At 42.0% G+C, this 22322-nt stretch overlaps 1 protein-coding gene across 1 annotated transcript in view; it reads left to right on the top strand.

Annotated features, from left to right (window-relative positions):
- Window positions 1–21096, top strand: part of zzef1 (zinc finger, ZZ-type with EF hand domain 1) — a 36358-nt gene extending 15262 nt beyond the window's left edge. Inside the window, 26 exon segments of the mRNA XM_063895996.1 lie at window positions 28–192; window positions 1009–1128; window positions 1225–1386; window positions 1597–1729; window positions 2079–2217; window positions 2304–2469; window positions 2555–2817; window positions 3239–3411; window positions 3666–3762; window positions 3765–3860; window positions 3969–4129; window positions 4711–4991; window positions 5861–6035; window positions 6125–6257; window positions 6341–6567; window positions 7364–7675; window positions 7874–7974; window positions 8101–8236; window positions 9660–10019; window positions 10126–10269; window positions 10713–10881; window positions 10978–11076; window positions 11209–11374; window positions 12238–12388; window positions 17276–17347; window positions 18852–21096. Of these exon segments, the coding sequence (XP_063752066.1) occupies window positions 28–192; window positions 1009–1128; window positions 1225–1386; window positions 1597–1729; window positions 2079–2217; window positions 2304–2469; window positions 2555–2817; window positions 3239–3411; window positions 3666–3762; window positions 3765–3860; window positions 3969–4129; window positions 4711–4991; window positions 5861–6035; window positions 6125–6257; window positions 6341–6567; window positions 7364–7675; window positions 7874–7974; window positions 8101–8236; window positions 9660–10019; window positions 10126–10269; window positions 10713–10881; window positions 10978–11076; window positions 11209–11374; window positions 12238–12388; window positions 17276–17347; window positions 18852–18932 (4282 nt within the window). The 3' untranslated portion in view covers window positions 18933–21096.
- Window positions 21097–22322: the final 1226 nt, after the last annotated feature.

Here is a 22322-nt window from a genome sequence, read left to right as displayed (position 1 = left end):
TAAATCATCCAACTCTTTCTCTTGTAGCATCCTGCAGACCCTGTCCCTGAGCAAAGCCCAGGCTGTGAGTGTGTGCAAGGTCCTGGAGATGGTTCAGCAGTGTTTACATTCTCTGGGAAAGCCACACCTCTTCCAAGCCCCCTGCATCCTGTTCCTGCAGGAGCTGCTGGCATGCCAGAAAGACTTCACCAGGTATACCTGTAGAGAAAATTAAGGTTCATGTGGAACAACATTTAATTGTATGCGAGGAATGTTAATACTAAAGGGGGAAAGCCCTAAGAAGTTTGAGTGTCCTTACCTTCTGTACAGTGACCTTTGCCCAGTGAAACAGAAGATTAGAATACTGCGACAAAATCAAATCCTTTGCATTTGATCAAAGCATAAAAGGTTGGCGAGCTTAGAGGACAGAGAGCTACGTCTCGACACACAACTCCCTAGTCGCTTACGTAAGCACATGCCCTATTTTGTTGTAGAGAAAGAAAAGATGATAGTATTGTGATGTATAAATACAGTTCTGTTATGTCTTGTTTTTTTGGGGCATTAATTGGTAAGAAAGTCCAAATAATGCCTGGAGATGTGATGAAAAATAGTTTATTCCTCCCCAACATTCAGAACAGTCAGTAAAAGTGTTTTTATCTTCATCTGTTTAACAAATCCGAAATAGTTTATAGTTGTAATACTCATTTAGGCCACAAGAGGCTGAAGTGCATCATTACCACAGACCGTATAAACAGTATAAATCACTACTAATTACTGACTGGCAAAACTTTTCTTTATCTGTTTGATGAAAATACGAATTAATAAACATGATTAGTTATTAAATAACAATATAGGTTTGTTTCATTGAACCTTAACCTAGAGAGATTATAATATGTTATATGTATTGGAGGTGCCAAATGAATGTCTCTTACAAATTATTGTTCTTTATTGACCAATCTTTGGAAAAAATGTCATACAACTGTACAGATTTATTTCACTCATGATCCTCTTTTACTCTGTTCTGTCCAGTTATTTCTCTCAGTTGTCAGACAGTGGGCAGAAGCTCGGAGAGGAGGTGAGGCGCTCCTACCATCAGTTGCTGCTCATGCTGGTGGAGGCAGTACAAGGCTTCAGTAGCCTCAATGAGAAGTAAGTTCCTCTTCACTGAAATCAAAACGCTCTTGTTTAGTGTAATTCTAAGTGTGTGTGCAGTGGTGTAACCAAACCCTGATCCCTGCTCTGCAGAGCCCTGCTCCCCGCCCTGTCTTGTGTGCAGACCGTCTTGTTGCACCTTTTGGACATGAGCTGGGAGGTTCACGATCTTCCTCTCTTCCTGGATATAAAACTCCCTGACCTCCTGCTCAGCATGTCCCAGGAGAACATCAGTGTTCATGACATCGCCTTCAGGTAATCTCAGACCCATCTGAGGAAAGAATTGGCAACGCACAGTGGAAATGAATTGCTTTTCCTCTTGATTACAATTGCTATTGCTAGCCAGCGAGTACCTGCATTGTGCCTTATGGGTACATTATCTTATAATATTTTAGCAGTGTCCTAGCTACTTTAATTGCAGAGATGATAAAATGATACAATCCTGTTGTTTGACTTTGTCTTCAGTCAATGGACAGAGGAGGATGAAATCGCAGACTACAAGAAGAACCAGGAGTGGATGGATGAGTGTATGGACGGGATGTTTGAGAAGTGGTATGACAAAATCGATGAAGAGGACTCCATGGAGGACAGGAGAAAGGTACATCACAGTCCAATCCCTAGAAAAACAAGGACAATTGTCTGGTGTCTGAGCTGTCTTTGCAAACAAATGGCACTTAACCTGACTGCCCTGAATGCTTCTCTGTTTTCTTACAATCAGACCAGCGGCTCTTTGAGGCTGTACTTAAGCATAGCGGTTCTTTAAGCTACTTGCTAAAATTAGCATACTGTTATTCTGTTGTTTAGTCTTTTACCATTCAGGCTGCAGCCAACCATTGTTTTCATTAAGGGTAAATCTGCAGATTGTTGTGCAACGTTTCAAATGGTGTCTCTTAAAGACCAAGCTTTGCTGATAATAAAACTGAGTACTTACCTGCTTTTATCCGTAGATGCACATGTTCATTGCACGTTACTGTGACCTGCTCAATGTTGTCATCTCCTGTGACGGCTGTGAGAGGATGGCTCCATGGCACCGCTACCGATGTCTGCAGTGCATGGACATGGACCTGTGCAAGACCTGCTTCCTCAGTGAGCTCACACACTCCACCACTCATACAGTCACTTATTTTAAGTCAGCATTAGTGCAAAATTAAACGTGTGTTATTTTTCACCAGGCGGTGCCAAGCCTGAGGGCCACGAAGACGACCATGAGATGGTGAACATGGAATATGCATGTGACCACTGCCAGGGGCTCATTGTAGGCAGCAGGATCAACTGCAACGTGTGTGAGGACTTTGACCTGTGCTTTGGTTGTTACAATGCCAAGAAGTATCCAGACAGGTGATGCATTTCAAGTTTTCTGCTTAAACCCATTTAATAGTTTACCTCCAAATTGTTGGTCTTCATGGTTTTTATCATTCTCTAGCCACCTGCCGACCCATCGGATTACAGTCTACCCCATGGTGACAATACGAATCAGTGACCGCCACCGCTTGATCCAGCCCTACATCCACAACTACTCCTGGCTCCTGTTTGCTGCTTTGGCCCTGTACACGTCAGAGCTGAGCAGTCAGAAGCAGATGGAGGGGGAGTCTTTAGATAGCAACACCTTGAGCAAGGCTTCCTCTCTGCAGACGCACTGCTCCCAGCTCATCACTGACTGTCTGCTCAAGGGGCAGACTGGAAAAGGTAAGTTCATACCAGAAATTATTTTTTTAAGGAATCGTTCCACATTTTGGGAAATACACACTTTTTTATTTCTTGCTGATACTTGGATACCAAGTGTTTAATCTAAGTATCAAGCTGGAGCCAGCAGCAGGTTTATTTTAGCTTAGCAAAACTTGATGCAGGGCAAATGACTTGCCTGGCCTCCTTTACCAAGCAGAATTGTGAGGATTGCTTCATCTAACTGAGCACAAACACTTAAGCATATTTATCAAAATTGTAGAACAATTCCTTTACACAAAAATTGGCCCTGGGATGGATAAGTCTCCCACATGTTGAATGAATGTGGGTACAATGCTCTGTTTTAAAAATAAATTACCAGTTTACTCATGATTAAACATTTTATATTTTAAAGCAAACCTTTTTTTTCCATCCATCCACGTAGGTCTTCGTTCCTCAGCCTTGCTCGCCCTGCTGTCGTCCAATGAATCGGCTTCTGACAGTGAGCTGTGTCCTGTCTCTCCGGAGTCATCTCAGGAGCTCAGTACGGCCACTGACACCTCCTCTCTCCCCGGCAGCACTGCAGCCATCTGCTCCCCGACATCTCCCAGGGACACAGTAAGGAACATAAGTGACGTGATAGGGTATAATTAGAATCAATGAATAAGCTCTGTTAGGGGAGTGGATCAAAAAAGACTGAGGGAGAAAAAAAAGCAGAAGTGTTTATAGGCGGATCTCATGGCGAAACATGGCAGTAAATGCTCTACAGATGTACCTCTACCTATTAATGTAATTCAGCTTAAGTTTATTTAGGTAAAACAGTAATTTTTTACCTACTACCTACTTAATTGTTGTTCTGCTCTGACTCCCAGACCAAACTATCAGGTAAGGAGAATAAAACAAAGGAGTTGGGCTCTCCTCCCCCTGTTCCTTCAGAGATGTCATCCCCGCCAGGCACTGCAGAGGGGGAAAAAGGAAGCTGGTTACCCAAGACACCCTGGACTCCCCCATCCTCAGTCAGACCCCCTCTGTGTCAAGCGAGGACCCCCTCTCTCCTGTGTTGCGAGGTAATTACTGAGAATACCTCTCCCAGACTCTGATTGTGGTCACTTGTGCTTATGACTTGGCTGCCAGGATCAGAATTGTTGGTTTTATTTGTGTTTCTTTTTTCTCAGCTTCGGAGCCAGATCCAGGAACAGTCAATTCTCCAGCATCTGAAGTTGTCAAGGGGACTGAGAGGCTGCCCCCAGTTCCCCTTCAGGAACATGTGTTTTCAGAGTGCTCAAGAGAAAGGATTCTGGGACTACTATCAGCCATGCTGCCACCTGCCTTACCAGTACGTGAAACCAAAGACAGGTTTTTATGGTTTTATGAAACACTTAAGAAAGAGATCGACATTTTTAGGAATTACATTTTTCTCTTTGTTGCTGAGAGCTGGGTGTCAATATTGATTCTTCTCTTATCGGTGTGTTAAATATGAAGCTACAGATAACAGCAAATCAGTATTCATGTCGTTAGTAAAGTTAGGTAACAACATCTGCCTATCAGCACCTCTACAGCTCACTAATTAACACGTTATCTTTCATTTTATTGATCCATATGTGTGCTGAACTGCAGTACTTCTTGGGCAGGTGTTTCTTTAGCCTTGTCCTCACCTTGAAGTTTCCAGGCAACGATTGAGACTCCCGGAGGTCACCGATTTAGCCAGAAAATAGTCCCACAACAAAAAAAACCATATTTTTTGGGAAACATTGTGTACAGAAAGCAAAAAGTATTCAAAACTTTGGTTATAAAACGTAATTATTTCACACCCAGTATGGATTGTTTTCTGAATGTTCACTGTTTGTCAGAATAGTTTTTAGCGTGTTTTCCATTTATCTACAGATAACATTTATATTGTCTTTTTTCTATCCCCAGGGCAGCACCCTATCTCTGCCCAGTCTGAACTCCATCCTGCCCAAGCTTTTCAGGGCGGTCATTTCCAATGCTGGCTCTCTGAACGAGACGTACCACCTCACCCTGGGGCTGCTGGGTCAGCTGCTTCTCCGAATCCCTCCGATGGAGTCCGACACTGCCGTCACTGAGGCTCTGGCTGACAAATATGACTTGTTAACACAAGCAGAGGCACCCAGTTCAGACATCCAGGGCTGGAAGACCACCCAGCTGCTTTTCAGCCTCGGAGCCGTCTGTTTGGACAGGTAAAAAAAGGGAAACCTGTTAATCCCACAGGATTAGTTTATTCAATCGATTTATTGATGACGCACCTACAGATATTAGACTAACAACAAGTCTGCACTTGTTAGGACCTTCCAGTAATGTCAGATATCTTTAATACCATGATAAAGCAAAGAAAATCATTTTATATGCTGTTGGGTCCTAGTATTTTCAGTTTTAACATATTGTTGAATCAACAGCTTTTACTATGTAAAGGCAGACAATAAGAGCTAGAAATCTGATCTTTGTTTAATCCTGGCAACAGTACGGAAGCCCTGAGAGTCAAGTGGGAGAAAAACATATATTGTGATCCATTTTTTTATTCCAAATTCAAACTATTTTCTCTTCTTTTTTAAGGACAGGTGAGAAAAAAAGGTTCTGTCAGTGTAATCCTTTTTAGTTTGTTTTTTTTAAGTTAAGGAAATAGGAATATGGTCATTCATGTTTTCTTCCCGATGAGCTTTATTTCTCCATGCACTCTTAACACAAGGTTCATATATTTAATATGATATGTTACAGCACGACCATGTCCAGAGACCTTGTAGAAAAACATGCTTTAAGTCTATTTAGAAGATGTAGTAATGACGCTTTTGGCCTCTTGTGGTCGAAATTAGTATTACAACAGCGACAGTTGGACAAATTATCCTAAATAAAAGAAAAAAATCCATAACTTTTTTTCACCTTTTTCATAAATATTCAACAAATGTACAAAATCCGATGTAGAACTGAGAAATTGAAGGTATACCAAAATCACACACTTGAAATGTTATTTTCCCAAAAGTTATTAGATGTTTTGTCTGTGAAATATTTGCAGTTCATTTGAGATATCTCTCTTCTCATCCTCTGTTTACAGTCGCATTGGTCTGGATTGGGCGTGCACAGTGGCAGATATCTTGCACAGTCTGAATGCTTGTCCTGAGTGGAGCCCAGTGATCGCTTCCTTCACAGACCACTGTATTCAGCTGCTGCCACAAACTCTCAAACGCACCAACCTCTTCACACTGCTGGTGCTGGTGGGCTTCCCTGAGGTGTGTATAATACTTACCTCTGTGGCGATTAGAACCGTGTACTCTCTGACTCTCTAAGCTCAGATTTAACTCCTCTGTATGTCTGCCAGGTGCTGTGTGTGGGCACCCAAACAGTGTTCATCGACAACGCCAATGAACAGCACAACATGATCTTGCTCAAACACTTCACAGAGAAGAACCACGCTGCAGTGGTGGATGTTAAGACACGCAAGAGGAAAACAGGTCGGTGTGGTCGTAGCGCTCCCTTAGTACTTTCTGTAAGAATAAACATGGCATTTACGCTCTCATGTTTTTTTTCTTTCTAGTGAAGGACTACCAACTGATCCAGTCTCAGGACTCCACTGCAGCCGGTCTCCCCGGGCAGTCTGAGGGCGACGGCTGCTCAAAGACCCTGCTCAGCCGCTACCTGAGGAATTTCACCTCAATCATCAGTCACTTGCTGCAGGCTAGCCAGGACAATGGCTCTCCTGATGCTGTGGAGGCATCTTGGGTTCTCTCCTTGGCCCTTAAAGGCCTCTACAACACGCTGAAGGTACCTGCCATGACCTCAGAATTTAAGAAACAAACAAAAATGTATGCGTATAACGGGTTTCTAAAACTTTTTTTTTTTTAAATGCTCTTCATACAATAAAAGCCCCCAAAAATGTAAATGCTTAGATGTTAGATATAGATATATATGAGATTGGGTACAACTACACACACCAGCAAACAAAGAACTGATCAAAACTTTAAGAAAAAGTGATTTGCATAAGAAACCTATTCAAAAAGAACCTATTTAGAAGGTTTTTTAAAAAGAGGAAACTAATATTGTATGCTTAATTACCTCGACAGTTTGTTCCAAATTAAAGGTGAAAGTAATGTTGCCTTTAGTTTGAGCCTGGCCCAAGGAACCATGGACAAATAAAGAGTAAAAAGATCAGCAGTTTAGCTTTGGCTTGCCCTTTGGTGCTTAAACAACAGCAACATCTTAAAATCTATTCTGAATATGGCCGGTAGTCATTGCAGATAGGCAAAACATGGAGAATATGGTCTCTGCTTTTAGTGCTGGCTGCAGCATTTTGAACAAGCTGGAGACATATCATTGATTTCTGACTGAGCCAGGTATAGACACAGTGGAAATAGTCTTGATGAGATTGAATTAAAAGCATAAAAGAGCCTTTTTCAAATGAGCATGACATAAGATTGTCGATTCAGGACTTCACATCTCTCTTAACTGTTCCTCAAAACTCAGGTCAGTGTAAAAAGTCTCCAGAACAACATCTGAGTGGCTGTGTAGGCTAGGAGCAACTGGCTTGGATCATTTAAATAGGTTTTTCCTTTTCTTGTAGAAACATGGAGTAGAGCCAGCTCAGGAGGACATCCAGGAGTCAGGCCTGACGCAGCTGCTGGTGAGGAAGTGCAGCAAAGGGACCGGCTTCACCAAGCTGTGGTTGCTGCGAGACCTGGAGATCCTCTCCATCATGCTCTACTCCTCTAAGAGGGAGATCCACTCCATGGCCCAGGACCCAGAGCGAGACCAAAGAGAGCAAGACAAAGAGCACGACTCCGAACACTCCAGCTGCTGTGCTGACGAAACCGATGTCAACAACAAGCCCGACCCCTTAGAGGGCCTCGATGAGGAGACAAAGATTTGCTTCCAGGTCAGGAGGGATACTACTAAGAGATTTCCATAGGGGCAAACTACTACTAATTTCAGCGAGCTACTTTATCATTTAAATGTTTTATTTGTAGTGATTAAAGTTCCAATTTGCCATTCATGGACAGTTTAAGAACACTGCTTCAAAACAATGCAAGCATGACAATAGAGACCTCACAGCGATTCTCTTCTTTATATGCAGATCACACACGATGCCTTAAACGCTCCTCTCCCCATCCTGCGGGCCATGTATGAGCTGCAGATGAAGAGAACCGATTCCTTTTTCCTGGAGGTGCAGAAGAGGTCAGCCGACAAATTGTTTTTTTATTGACTTTATTTTTTTTAATATGATGTACCATGTTAAAGGTCATACTTTACAATCTGATACAACTTCTCTCTTATATGTTGTGCCTTTCGTGTTATTATCAGATTTGACGGAGAAGAGATAAAAACAGATGAAACTATCCGGACGCTGGCTCAGAAGTGGCAGCCGGGCAGGCGGCCTCGCTCGGAGGAGAGGAACACCAAGGCTGTGGACACTGACATGATTGTCGTGTCATGCGTGGTGAGTTATTTACGTGCCCTCAAACACCTTATTTTGTGACTTGCTCACAACATTACACATGGGCGTTTAGCTTATCTGCTGTCAGTGTAATACCTACAGTCAACACCAGGTATTACTCTCCCAGTTTGGACAGGCAGACTGGAGTAGTTGCGCGAAAGCTGAGCAACTAAAGGGGATGGGGGAAGCAGCAAATTTTAGCCACTTAAAAAAATATATATATCAGTTTAAGTGTACTCCAAATGTTTGAATAGTTTCATAGCTTTACCTTGCAGTAACACATTATGCGGAACTGAAGTATCTATGCGCTCTTCAAAGCAAACCCACTCCATTACCAAAAACAGCAGTTTGACCACTCAGAACGTGGGTGTTGCTGGTTTACCAAGACTTTGCTGTTTCAAAGGGTTTGTTGTAAATCTCCAAATAACACACAAACTAATCAAGCCAGCAGTAGATCAACAACTCTTAATTTCTCTCAAGGTAAATGTACTGTTTTTGTAAATGGAGTCTGATGGATAGAGAGAGCATAGATAACTGATGAGTTCTGCATCAGAAAGGTGGCCAGGTAAGGCTGTGAAGATATTCTAATCATAGCATACATTTAACTGGTATATCATGTTTCTTGGCGACACTTTGTTTACGGGGCTATAATTATTTAGCTGCTGCCCACTGACTAGAGCTTTGGTTCTGATGGTACTCCTTGTTAGGGAATATTTAGCTTAGGTAAGTAAGCTTTGACACCGTTCATCATTTTCTCCTTCCTCTGTCTGCTTTCCCATGGCATAGGTCTTCGGCATTGGGGTTGCTGTTATCTCACTTAAGGAGGGGCAGTTTGGGCGCTTTGTTGTTGCCAGTTTCTGACCGGGCACAAGCTGACATGAGTTTATTGTTTAGGGACATCTAGAAGCCCTTCTTATCTGGAACTTAGGTTCCCTGGCGTACATTCTTTTCCATGGATGACAGCTTTAGTTAGATATAGTATCCATATTTGTTTAGTCTCACTGATGAGGAATGTTTATTATAATCTGAATTAGTTAAAACCTCGGACTGCAGTAGAGATCTTCAGAATTGTTCGGGCAACCGCTGTGTCAACTCGTGGCTGCAGCAAATGTCTTGTCAATTCTCCGGCGGTAACTCCGTAATAAACTTTCAGTGTTTGCCATCAAGTTCCAGCTCTCTGAGTTTCGACTCCATTGCTCCAGAAGTTTCCATCACACTCCTGTTTGATTCGTTAGCCTGGGGCTTGCCGACATATACTGACTATGGATAAGAACTCATACAACCCCACTTAAAAATAATCAGAACTCCAAACTTAAGCCTTACCACCTTGAACAAGAAGAGAAAAGAAACTCTGAAAAATTGTGTTTTTATGTTATTTTCAAGTCAATGTTCTAATCTATCCCCATCATTGACTTCCCACCCACAGTCCAAACCCAGCCACTGTGAAAAGGCCACAGAGGAGATCAACGTAGTGGCCCAGAAGCTCATCACGAATTCTGAGACCGACCTGCAGCTCAGCTACGCCAAACAGCGGCGCACCAAGAGTTCAGCTCTCCTGCACAAGGAGCTGGATGTTCGCAGCACTCGAGCAGTTCGTCAATACCTGGTGAAGGTCAACCAGGCCATCGCCACGCTGTACGCCCGCCACGTGCTTGCCTCGCTGCTGGCCGACTGGCCCGACGACGCAGCGCTGAGCGAGGAGGCCCTGGAGCTGAACGGCGCCTCGCACATGGCCTACATCCTGGACATGTTGATGCAGCTGGAGGAGAGGCCGCTCTGGGAGAAGGTGGGGAATAAGGGAGAATAATGTAGAGTTTTTAACATGTGATTGTGTGTAATCATTGTAGTTGTTGTGTGGATTAATGTGAGTGTGATTATCCATTCATAAACAGATTCTCCAGAGGGTGCTGAAGGGTTGCAGCCAGAGTATGCTGTGCAGTCTGTCCCTCACTGCCTGCCAGTTCATGGAGGAGCCAGGGATGGCTGTGCAGATCAGAGAGTCCAAACACCCATACGACAACAACACCAACTTTGAGGTGGGTCAAATTCCTTTTCGTTACATTTTAGAGTCAAGATCAAAAATTCTGTCATTTATCCCACAGCAGGGAGATCTAGAGACAAGCATATTAACAAAGGAAATACAAATAAATGCACGCACATTGTAACAAAAACAAGAAGCAGCATTATAAAAAGTGAACATATAAAAGTAATGAGCAAGTGGCAAACATGAAATTGTATAAAAATGAGTAACTTAACTTATATATTGCACATAGTAGTGTTATTGCATAACAGTTATACCAAGAAGCTGTATCATCAATTACAGCCATACAACTGTTTATAAAAAGTTTGAATATTTCCTCATTTCCAACTTTGAGCTGGTCACATGCATAAGGCTGACTAAATAATCGGTCTGTTAGTACAGGTCTTTATTTGAAACAGGGCATGTCTATTTTTAATTCGGTTTCTCGTCTCTCTTTAGGACAAGGTGCACATCCCAGGAGCCATCTACCTGTCAGTGAAGTTTGACTCCCGCTGCTACACAGAGGAAGGCTGTGATGAGCTTATCATGTCCAGCAGCAGCGACTTCCTCCAGGACGTCCACAACTTCAGTGGCTCCCCTCAGAAATGGTCTGATTTTGAGATTCCTGGTGAGGATTATTAAAAAAGTTCCCTTTTTTGCTTTATGGGTTTTAAGATATGTTGACTATTGTGTTTAAATCCTGTTTGTGTGTTTTTCCTCTCAGGTGATACCCTGTACTACAGGTTCATGTCAGACATGAGCAACACAGAGTGGGGCTACAAGTTCACCGTTACAGGCGGGCACAGAGGACGCTTCCAGACAGGTGCTTCATATTAAAACAGATTCAAACTCCTTTTACGTTTTTGAAAACCTGCTTCCATTTGTTGACCCTGAAGAGTATCACAATACATCATCAGGTCATCACCCTCTGCCCTTTTGCTTCTTGTCCAATCAGGTTTTGAGATACTGAAGCAGATGTTAGCAGATGACCAAGTGCTCAGTGCCCTGCCTCTCTCTGACATCTGGGAGTGGCAGGTGGGCGTGGCCTGCCGGCAGACTGGGAACCAGCGACTCAAAGCCATTCACCTGTTGCTCCGCCTCCTGCAGTGTCAGTCACAGACGTAAGAAAAACATCCATGCATTCATCCCTTTTTGTCCAATTCTCTCTTATGCTTCTAATGCTTCTGCTTAAAGCGGTAGGCTTAAATTGTCATGTCTGGAACCCAAATGTAATATACACCATGATTCTCACGTGGGCACAAGACCTGCTCTTACAGTAGGTAATGTTTTTCGGCTAAGAGGACCCAGTGCACATACTTCCCTCTCAACACAGGGTTTGCTTAAAGCCTTGTTAATTCTTCATGTCCTGGTAGTCGCCATGGAAATTAAATAAAGGATGTGTGCAGGAATTTGCATATGTGTGTACCGACTCGGCTCCCAAGAGCTAATTTAGACGGGAGTTAGTTTAAGCTGCAGCTGAATTTTGCTCCCTGGAAAAGCTTGTTTTCACCATTTCGACTTTAAGTTTCATGCCAATGCTCAAACAGTGAGGCCAAAAATAAATGGGCCCTTCTCACGATGCAACTCTATATGCAAATTACTTACGCACTGTGGGAACTTGAAGCCTTTATGTCACATATACTGATAATGGACTTTCAGTTCAGTAGAATGTTTCTTGAATCCAGTGGATACAGTTCGGAAAATAGAAATATTTGCATAATTAGAGGTTCTGGATTTTAACAAAAGAAAAAAAAAATGAAAACCATATCGCAAACTATTCGCGGCAATAAAATAGCAATAGAGAAGATAGCACGTCTCTATTAATGTCTGTACATCATTTTTTGATGGTACCATCATTCAGCTGGATACAGAATTATGTAATTTCAGTTATTTTATCTATAACGTTTTTTCCTGCCACAGCTTTACCTTTCTCAGAGAGCCCCTCTTTATGGTATTGTGAACGTGTGTTTGGTTTGCTCTGCAGAGCCTGTGAGCTGACGCTGCTGCGCCCTCTGTGGCAGCTCTTCATGTCCATGGAGAACACTCTGAGCCAGGATCCCACCAGCGTCACCGTGCTGCTGCCTCTTCACCGAGCCCTCACTGAGCTCTTCTTCGTCGCAGAGGCCCGAGCCATTGTGAGTGACACACACACAGGGGTTAAATCAGGATTTGTTTTGTACTGTACTCTGGAGGACTGTAATAAGATAAGATAAGATGTACCTTAATTAATCCCCGTTGGGAAATTCAGGAGTTAAAGCAGCAACAGAGTGAGAATGAAAAACAGGACAGTACGGTTACACACAGGATAATCAAATAAGATTCAATTAAAATTATTAAAATTACGTACAGGTAAATAACTGTTAAAACAATAAAGGACTTAAGGAATTATACATGTTTGTGTCCGGATTGTTAAATATATTTACATTTTTGTATGCAGATACTGATGCAGATAAAATAATAAGTAATAGTAGTAGTAGTAATAAGTATAGAACAGTCTTTTTAATAGTTTGTCGAACTGTAAAAATGTTACGTCCTACAATATCACACTACAAGGCAAGGCCAATACATACAAGAATAGAAGATACACTGTAAAGTAAGATAAGAATATTTATGTATATAATATTAAATGTATTTTTTTAATAGAAGGCAGCAGAAAACAGAACTCTTCAGCATTGATATACACACCTTTTCACATAGTCAACCCTTTCTATAACTTTTCAAAGTGCCATTTTCTACCAAATCTTCGCTAAAGAAAAGTGAAAAGTGACTACATGAGTACTCTCAGATAACACATTGATATCCAATATTATTTTGATGAATATTTAGAACAGGATTATTTATCACGATTATTCATAGGTGTACATATTTGTATTCCATTTTAACATTGAATTAAACATTTATGGCAGCACCATGTTTCATCCCAATTTAACCCCTTGGTATTGCTTTAAAGCTGGGGGTGTGGCTAGACAACATGTTAGTTATTTGTTTAGGTGTGTTGGCATTTTTGCTGGGAAGACAGCATTATTGACTTTGTGATGGAGAGTAAACTAAACAAGGTTAATGTGAAGAAACTACTATTTTAGTCAGGTTAAGAAGAACCTTCAGTGTTTTTATTTCCGTTTGGTAATAGATTGAGGCAATTTAAATTAAATGATCAGAGGAAAAACATTTTATTCTCTACCGCTGCCTTTCTTCCACCCTCTGTGTCTATATCCGAGCATGTTTTTTCCTCCACCCACCTGTTCTGCTCTGGGCTCGGGGCCAAAGCCCAGCCCTGCCATCTGCCAGACGGCACAGTGCCACAGCAGCTCCCTGCAGACTGAGAGATGCAATCTATTTTGTGATGCGTACTGGCTCTCTCACTCTCGTTCTCAATTCTCTTGAATTATTGATTGAAAGATTTCTCGAGCATTATGAGCCCGCCGTCAGACAGGATTTTCCCATCTGTAGATGCAATCGAAGCAGCGTCCCAGAACAGCACTACCTTATCCTGTTCAATTCTGCTCTGTTCAGACTCCCTGGGAGGCTCATCTGACAGTGACATTACATCAGTTGACTTGTCCTCCAGGATGCTGGCTCCCATCTGCAACAGATAAATGTTGTTGCATGTGAGGAGGCGTTTGTTAGGACAGACACCAGGGGGCAGTAGCAGCACTCATCAGTTTTGCCTGGGGTGCCCTTCATGGTCAGTGTTGTGTTAGCAATGACACATGTTGGTGTGAGTCTCCCTCCAGCAGAGCTTGACATGTCCTCTATTAAAGCAGCATAGATGTGCGTGCTGCAGCAGTTATTCCCCCCCCTACCACATGGAGACACCTGGACACAATAACAACGGCACAATTTGGGAAAAAAAGTAACTAGTTTAGATTAAATTATTATTTTTTGCAACATTCTAATTGAAAAATATTTCAAATAAGTGGTTTCATTATGAGGATCTGCACAAAACTTAGATTGTTTTATTAAGTTTGTGATGTACAGTTTGTACGCCAAAAGTATTCTGCAGCACCATCATACTTATATTTTGCCTCTACCAAATATTGCACTGGTCCATATTGCAATTTTGATAACATTTCCATTCATTGTGCAGCCCTGAATAGAATTGCTTGTGGTAAAGAGTGTCTTCCACAGCTGTTGTTTCAAAATAAATGCATTGACCCATTTACTTTTTCCAATCTTAAGTTTTACCAGCTTTCTCCTGATAAAATAGTGAAATACATCATGTTAGTCTAAAGAAACACACACCTGCTACCTCTTGTCGCAGAGAGTGGTGTGGTTTCAGGATGTGGTTTAAAGTAATAGAATATATGAGATATATTCAAAGCTTCTATTGAGGTTTTTTTAATAAAGCTTGACATATTTTGTAACCGCAACCTGAAAAAAAGAAAATCTCCAAAATAAAGTCACCCTAATAATAATCTTACTAACTTATTAGTCATTAAACATAAATACATATCTGGTTGTTTAACGCTAATGTGCAAACCATTATTTGGCTACAGTGAAAATGTTTTTTAAAGGCTCATCGCCAAGAAATATGAATATTTTGTCAAATAAAACGTGTTGAATTTAAGAAATGATTGTGCTTATCTTTTTCAATACATTTTTCGAGTTTAAACACGCTGTGGAGTTCATATTAATTTTCAGATCAGACAACTCAGGAATCACCCCTTACCCGAACCCTTCCACCAATGGAATGTAAATCTACAAATAGTATAATACTTACATACGGGAGGCCTACTTTTATCTGCGACTGTGCAGGTCACCAGGTCTAAACAGAATATTGATAAAAATGCATTATAAAAATCTGTGCAACATGATTGTTTAATGTCACCCTCATGAACGAGCAACTTTGTCTTTGATCGCCTTACAGGAAATAACAAAGCAAATGACTGTTAGATAAAGCAAAAGCCAGTGAATGGGATATTGAACTTGGTTACACGGTCGACAAACTGGATCCACTGGTCAGGACTTTTCAGCGTCTGCATTTGTTCACAGAGAATTCTATAACAAGGACTTGACTCCACACAAAAAGTAAGGAATATGTGTTTGGTAGATTATTTCTTTATTGTAACAATGCTTCTTGGCAATACATCTTATACTGTTGGAAAGCCTGTTTATTTCCCTTTCAAATGGTGCCACATTTGTGAGGAACATGCATGTGTGGGATGAGCAGCAGAGCTGAGGATATGGGTTGTGCCCATGAAAAATGTAACAAATCTCCAGCAACTTTTTTTTCCCCTTTGGTTTGGTGGATTGGATGATTGAAGACTGATGAAACAAGACATATTGTCATCAATTAATTTATTTACAATATATTCCTTTTAACAAGCAGCCTGAGTAGCGTGTGGACTAACCAAACACAGCCACAACAGCCTCTCCTCCTCATGCTGGTAACCAGCCTGGTCACCCACTGCTGTGGGATGGCATCCCATTCTTCAACCAGCATTTGTCCCAAGTCAGCCAACATGGTTGTGTTGGTCACTCTGGCACGGACAGCGCGCCCAAGCTGATCCCACAAGTGTTCAATGGGGTCGAGGTCAGGGCTGCAGGCCCTTCCCTCCTCTCCACTCCCAAATTCTGGAGGAAGTCTCGGATAACGCTCGTTCTGTGGGGGCGAGCGTTGTCATCTTAGAGGATGGAGTTTGGTCCCAGACTGTTGAGATATAGGATTGCCATTCGTTGTAGAATTTCATCTCGATATCTCTCTGATTGCCTCCAATGAGGAGAAGCCTGGTTTTTTCAGTGAGGGAGATGCTGCCCCGCACCATCACACTGCCTCCACCAACAGCAGTGTGATGGTGCGGCGATCAGCAAAGCCTTCTCCGTGTCTCCTCCACACTGTTAACCTACGATCCAAGTGCCATAGGCAGAATCTGGACTCATTGCTGAACATAATGTTCCTCCACTTGTTGAGGTTCCAGTGCAAACGGGCCTGACAGTGAAGGGCAGTTATGGCAGGCCTCCTGGCGGCTGAACGAGACCAGAGATTGGCTGCTGTTTGGCAGAGGAGATTTGTCAAATTTTGTTCCTCACAAATGTGGCACCATTTGAAAGGTAAATAAACAAGCTTTCCAACGGTATAAGATTTATGTCAAGAAGCACTGATACAACAAAGAAATAATCTACCAAAAACACATTTTCTTACTTTTTGTGTTAAGTTTAGATGGGGAAAAGTCTCCATTAAAAATCCATCCATCCATTCTGTGCTCTACCTACGACACAGCGTTCCATCTGTCGTCATCCAAGGATTAGCGTTTACTCCGAGTGGTGGCCCTCTACGTGCTTAACCGTAGTGACAGCATGAAGTCCAGTTCATAGGCTCCGTAATGAGACTATTGTAGAGTCACGGGAAGCTAATGAATGCACTGGATCCTGTATGTCCATATTAGGTCTAAGCCTGGAACTGGATTATTTTTAAAGTTCAACTGGCCGGCGCTGTTCACATTCCAGCATCGCTACTCGTTCTGTATACGCACACACAGTTCACAGCCAGGTCCGCTGAGATTCATTGAACCCTTTCTACCCCAGGAAGTGAATGTTATATTTAGGATCAAAACTTTATGTCACGCACTCCTGACTGTACAAATGGTCCTAGGATGTTCCCCTCGGCATAAACAGTCGGGTGCTGAGAGATGGATGGTTTGATCAGGGTTCTGGACTTTGTCTCCAGCTCTGTAAAAGCTCCATTTGGCCAGTCTCAGCCCATTTAGCCGCCACGTAGTCTTATCAACTTCGTATGCTTATGTAACCAGAGGTATGTCTCTCCCCGCAGGGCTTTAGTGGAACCTCTCTTCAGTTTGTTTATAATTTTGATTTACAGTTTCAACATTCCACAGTTAAAATTGATGCTGAGATAGAGATGACAAGTGGTCAGGGAACCAGGCCTCATTTATAACCTAATTCATCCCTTATGTAACCTCTTAAAGCAGTCTGTCTCAGGAAGTTCTTTTAATTCATGACATTATCTGGCCTGTGTGTTTCTTCAGTGAACTACATTTTAAAAAAACATGCTGTTTCATTTTCAGGCGCAGGGCATCCTCCAGGAGTACTTGTTGGCCATGACCACTGACGAGCAGCTCCTCAATCATACTGCAATGGTAAGTCTTAAAGTCTTTCTTTTTTTCAACTAAGACTAAATTGCTGCCTGACTTGGATGATAGTACCTCGAAGAAGTTGCCCACTCTCCCTAAAGTATTGTAAAAAAAAAAGAGGCAAATGTCAGTCCAAAACACACAGTCCCGTTGGTCGAACAGTCTTCCGTGGCTGTGAGTTAGCTCGTGGCTGGAGTCTCTTTTTCTAGTGAATCACCAAGCTGTTGACACCCGGCAGATCCCTCCGCACCTCCCTTCCCCTTGTTTTGAATATGTGTGGGCACTCAGCACTAATGTGTTTTGTAATGGCAGTGCATTAGAATGTGTGGCTCTGTGCTGGGGACCCTGCGATACAGCAGAGGAGCCTGAAGGCAGTAAAGAGGAGAAGAGGATGCGGGGTGCTGAAAAAACATTGTGGGTGGTTCTGTTGAGCCGTTACCTAATACCTTTCAGGTTGAAGACAAAATCCTACAGTAAATGCCTTGGCAGTAGGCATAACTAGTATGATAACAAGTCCAGAAGTACATTTGCTGAAGTTCGATATGGAGGGGTTGGATGAATGCCATCCACATCATAACAGGTTCACCCACTGCGGACTGCACTTTCTTTAAGTTCTCTTTTCAAGTAGTTTTACGATAACCAAGATGAATAGGGGATCATGGACCATGTTCATTTCACTAGTCCATGGCTTCTATTTCCTTTTCACTGAAAAACTGATAACAGGGTAGGCTGGGCATTACCTAGGGAACAGTATTTAGTAAGAAAATACATTTAAAAATGAAAAGAGTGAAATTGCAGAGGGGAGCACTATCATTTTCTCTCAGACCTTAAAATAAACACATTTGGTATCTTCTGCAAGAACTTAGTGAATAAGAAAATATGTGTGTTATATAGGTTTGTGTGCATGTAAACGGTCTACAAAGACTGAAATCCAACAGTCTCTCTCCCTAACACTCCCCCCCTGCCTGAAATGCCTCCATTTGACACACGTGCTTCTGTTGGCTAGCGCTCCAACACATAATACGTGATTGGCTAATGGGTGGACCATTTCCAACACATCTGTAACCTGTTGACCAATCACAACAGAGCCGTCCAGCTAACCAAGTGAAAGCTAAACTTTGAATCAAATGGCTGTGTTTTGTGAAGTTAGAAAAGAGACTTGTCACCAGACTACAGTCCCCCTCAGCTCCTCTGACCTGTTTAGTATCTTTCTGCTCATTGTTTTCTCAATCCCACAACTCTACTTTTTGGTTTGCTCTCATTAACCTAATTTCCTGCCACAGCAGGCACCAACATACTCTAATAAAACTGCTTCAACCTCCCTGCCTATCACCATCATGCTGCTAAGACAAAATGCTGTTTGCATTCGTGTTGTTGGACAGAAACATGAACTGTCTATCTATTCCAGTCTTTTGGAAGCAGATTGGTGTCCTTTAGTTCCTACTGCTTGATTTTATCCCCTCACTCTGATTCCTCTGTTACCATTCACACCCTCTTTTTCATCATGTAGGCTCTGAAGAACATTGCGGCCATCAGCCTGGCTATCAGTTACCCCAACAAATCTACCAAGCTGCTCAACATGTCGCCCTGAGAGGTCCACCGAGAGGATGGAGGAGAACAACCTGAAGGGGACACATCCTGAGTCAGCAGGTTCACTTTGAACATTGGCGGAGGGGTAAGGGAGGCCCCCCCCTGAGCATCCAGTGCTTTCCTTGTAAAGGACGACCCTCCACTCCAGTAACTCTCTGCAGCACTCTGGACAGCAGCTGTGGGGGGGTTCTCAAAGAGCACTTTCCACATTTACTCACAATCCTTTCTGCCTTAGGTGAATCCAGTATCAGCATGTGCATTCACTGAAACATGAACTATTACGGGGTCTTCTTTATTTTATTTTTTTATTTTTTGCTTAAACTTGAAGAAGCCGTGCTAAAGGACACGAAGTGTGCCAAATTCGAGACCTTCAAAGGGAAACGTATTAGTTTTTCTCCTGCCTTGGTTCCTCCTTAAACAGCTGGGTTTCATAGTTGATCATGGTGAAAACAGGTCACCATGGCGACTCTCATGTCTCAGTGGACATGAAGAGCATCCTAAAAATACTGTCCAGGACAGTGGAGTGTCATTAGTCACCATGGGGAGAAAGTGCTGACCTACTAGCTCCTTCCTCTCCATCCTTTATTCTTTCCTTTTATCTATCCTTCCTCTCTACCCACCTTCTCTCCTTCTTCTTCCCTTCTTTCGTACCAAAATATTATCACATATATTGGAAAATTAGGTCTGATCTGCAACTTTCTGTCATGATAGCAAGTGTGATGTGTGTTGAGATCGGGGCGGCAAGGGTTAGGACGTTATTCAAATAGCCATAATCTTTGCATAGGATGAGAATTTACATTACAGCTGGGGGAAAACTGTGATAATATAATATTGCAATGCATTCCTTCATGTAATTCTATCAATAGGTTGCTGTATTTTCACTCGAGTGAATAAAAAAACATTCTGATGTCAAATGATGTTCCCGAAAATGAAAAAAAAAAAAGTAATTAAGAAACCTGCAATCTCTTCAAAGCCTTTATTCTTTTCTCTAGTATATAACAAGGTTTTCACATCAGTTAAAGGAATAATATCCCAATGTAGTGTTACACCATCATGCCCCCATAGCTTGCGTATCGTGAAGAACACCGGTGTCGTTCAGAAGTATGTACAGCTGACTCCCACTGATACACAGGTTGACCCCTCACATCACTTCAAAAAAAATGAATTGACTGTTGTTAAGAAATGACAAAACTGTAAAATATACACATTATCCCACTTATTCACAAGCAACTCATCTCATATTTTGTAAACTGAGAGTTGATGAATACTGAATTACCTCATCTTTTGTAATTACACGGCTCTGACCCCTAAATGTTTAATGTGACTTTCAATCACATTACACTAACACCACCTTTTATTAATGTCCACCTGTAGCCACTTCACTCCACTCATGTACTTTCATGTTAAACAAGGCATCAAGTTTTGTATGTTGAAGAATCTAAACTTAAGTTTGAAAGAAAGTTGATGGGGGAGGAGTTCCAATCATTACTGTACTCATTTCAAATGAAGAAATTATTTTAGTTGTCGGGAAGCCATGGTGGTTTATACCAAAGAAACCAATCATTGTGAGCCATGAAACATCTCGAAAGAACTCCACGTAGAGTTCCTTCTGTTTGTCACATATCAGAGGAAACCTTTAAAGTTAGTTTTTTTATTTTTGAAATGGTCCCTTCGAGGACCGTAGAATAGCTTGGTGGTTTTGTTTACACAAACATCAGCTGCAGTGAGGAGGGAGGAAGAGATACTCTGTTTGGCTTTTACGACGCCTCACCTATCTACTACGTGCCTACAGTTAAAAATGAAGCAATCATAATTTAACTCATGTTAGCCGAATAGTTATTAATCTATTTTAAAAGAGAGATATATTGTTTGATTTGAAGTTTTGTGTAACTTTTTACTTTGTCGGTTTCTTTTTTTTCCGCGAGGATGCTTGATGTTTGAGGCTGACTAATTTGAATGTACATATCTGTGAATATTAATTGCACAGTATATAAAGACTTTGATATCAACCCCTTACAAAAAACAACTTTATCGGGCACTAACAGACGGACACTTTGATTCTGATTTTGTATGCATGGCACATCGAAGGTAAAAACAACACCACGTACTGCTTGGGTTGAAAATGTGTTCCGTTTCTAATAAAAATAGAAATGACTTGAATACAACTTGTGATGTCATCTTTTCTGTGTGGAGGCTCGATAGACAGTTTCTGTGCGCTGACAAATAATGTATTGATCCCTCAGGCAGCATTGATCAGAGCCCACACACTCCCAGCAGAAACTGTACTCCAAGATCCAGCTCCAACGTCAATAGTTCTTTTCCACGCTGCTTCCAGCCTTTCACCTTTCAGAAGTACATCCCCTCCACTATAGTCCGATTCTGTGATTTCTCTCCAAGCTTTCAGTTTTCACAGTTTTACCTCACAGGCCCTCCAGCTCCTGCTCTGACTTGGCTGCACCCCCCCTCCCCCACCTCCTGCACAGTGCTGATGATCACTGGGGCGATAATGACATCAAATGGAGGAAATACTCAATAACACTCCTGATGATTCAGTGCCCCTCTGCGCCACCAGAGCCCCCACACCGGGGTGAGTCAGCTCTCCTGCCTGGCCTACTCCTCCTCCTGCTGACCCACCCCCCCTCTCCCAGGATCCTCTGCTCTCATTTACCCAAGGTGAAAAAAGCAGCTGTGAAGGTGGAGAGAAAATAAGAGAAGGCTAGCCATAACTGTAATGTCACATATGAGATGTCATGGTCAGGGTGGGAGATATTAGACATTTGGAGAGCTTAGCAGAGGTAGTAGACAACATCTCCCATGATCCCAAAGTTCTACATGACGCCCCTAAAGTCACATTATTGAGTCACTGAAAAATGCATAACATAGTATAAAACAAATAAAGTGATGTGAATCTATGAATTGACACAATCATTTTAAAACAATAATTTAGGAGATTATAACAACCAAGCATGCTGTAATAATTTGCCATTTTTTCTTTCTAATTGTCGTCAGAACAGTTATTTTGTGTTGTATATTTTTCCAAAGTCTACTGTAGTTCACTGAGGTTACCTGTCAGAACCAAAACAGAAGAATGTGTTTTACAACGAGTACTGACACAATCTATTATTAAAAAAACTATGTAATGAGATTGAATAATTCCCAATTCAACAATGATTTAAACCACAATAACAAAAGTACTCCTAATTCCGGCCAGATAAACATCTTTTTCACCTGTCTTAATCCTTTGTCCGTTTGTTTGAAGAGGAGAAGACGGCTCAGCAATGGTGGTAAAGACAACATTTCCATGATCGCCTATTATGTCTTGACCCCATCAAACTCACACCATTCACTGCTGGAATATGCTGTGTGTGTCCAGGAGGGCAAACCATGACGA

This window comes from Eleginops maclovinus, chromosome 11 (genome assembly GCF_036324505.1).
Source record: "Eleginops maclovinus isolate JMC-PN-2008 ecotype Puerto Natales chromosome 11, JC_Emac_rtc_rv5, whole genome shotgun sequence".
In the NCBI taxonomy this organism is placed as follows: domain Eukaryota; kingdom Metazoa; phylum Chordata; class Actinopteri; order Perciformes; family Eleginopidae; genus Eleginops; species Eleginops maclovinus.
Note: the sequence above shows the minus strand (reverse complement) of the source record. Positions and strands in the feature narration are given on the sequence as shown.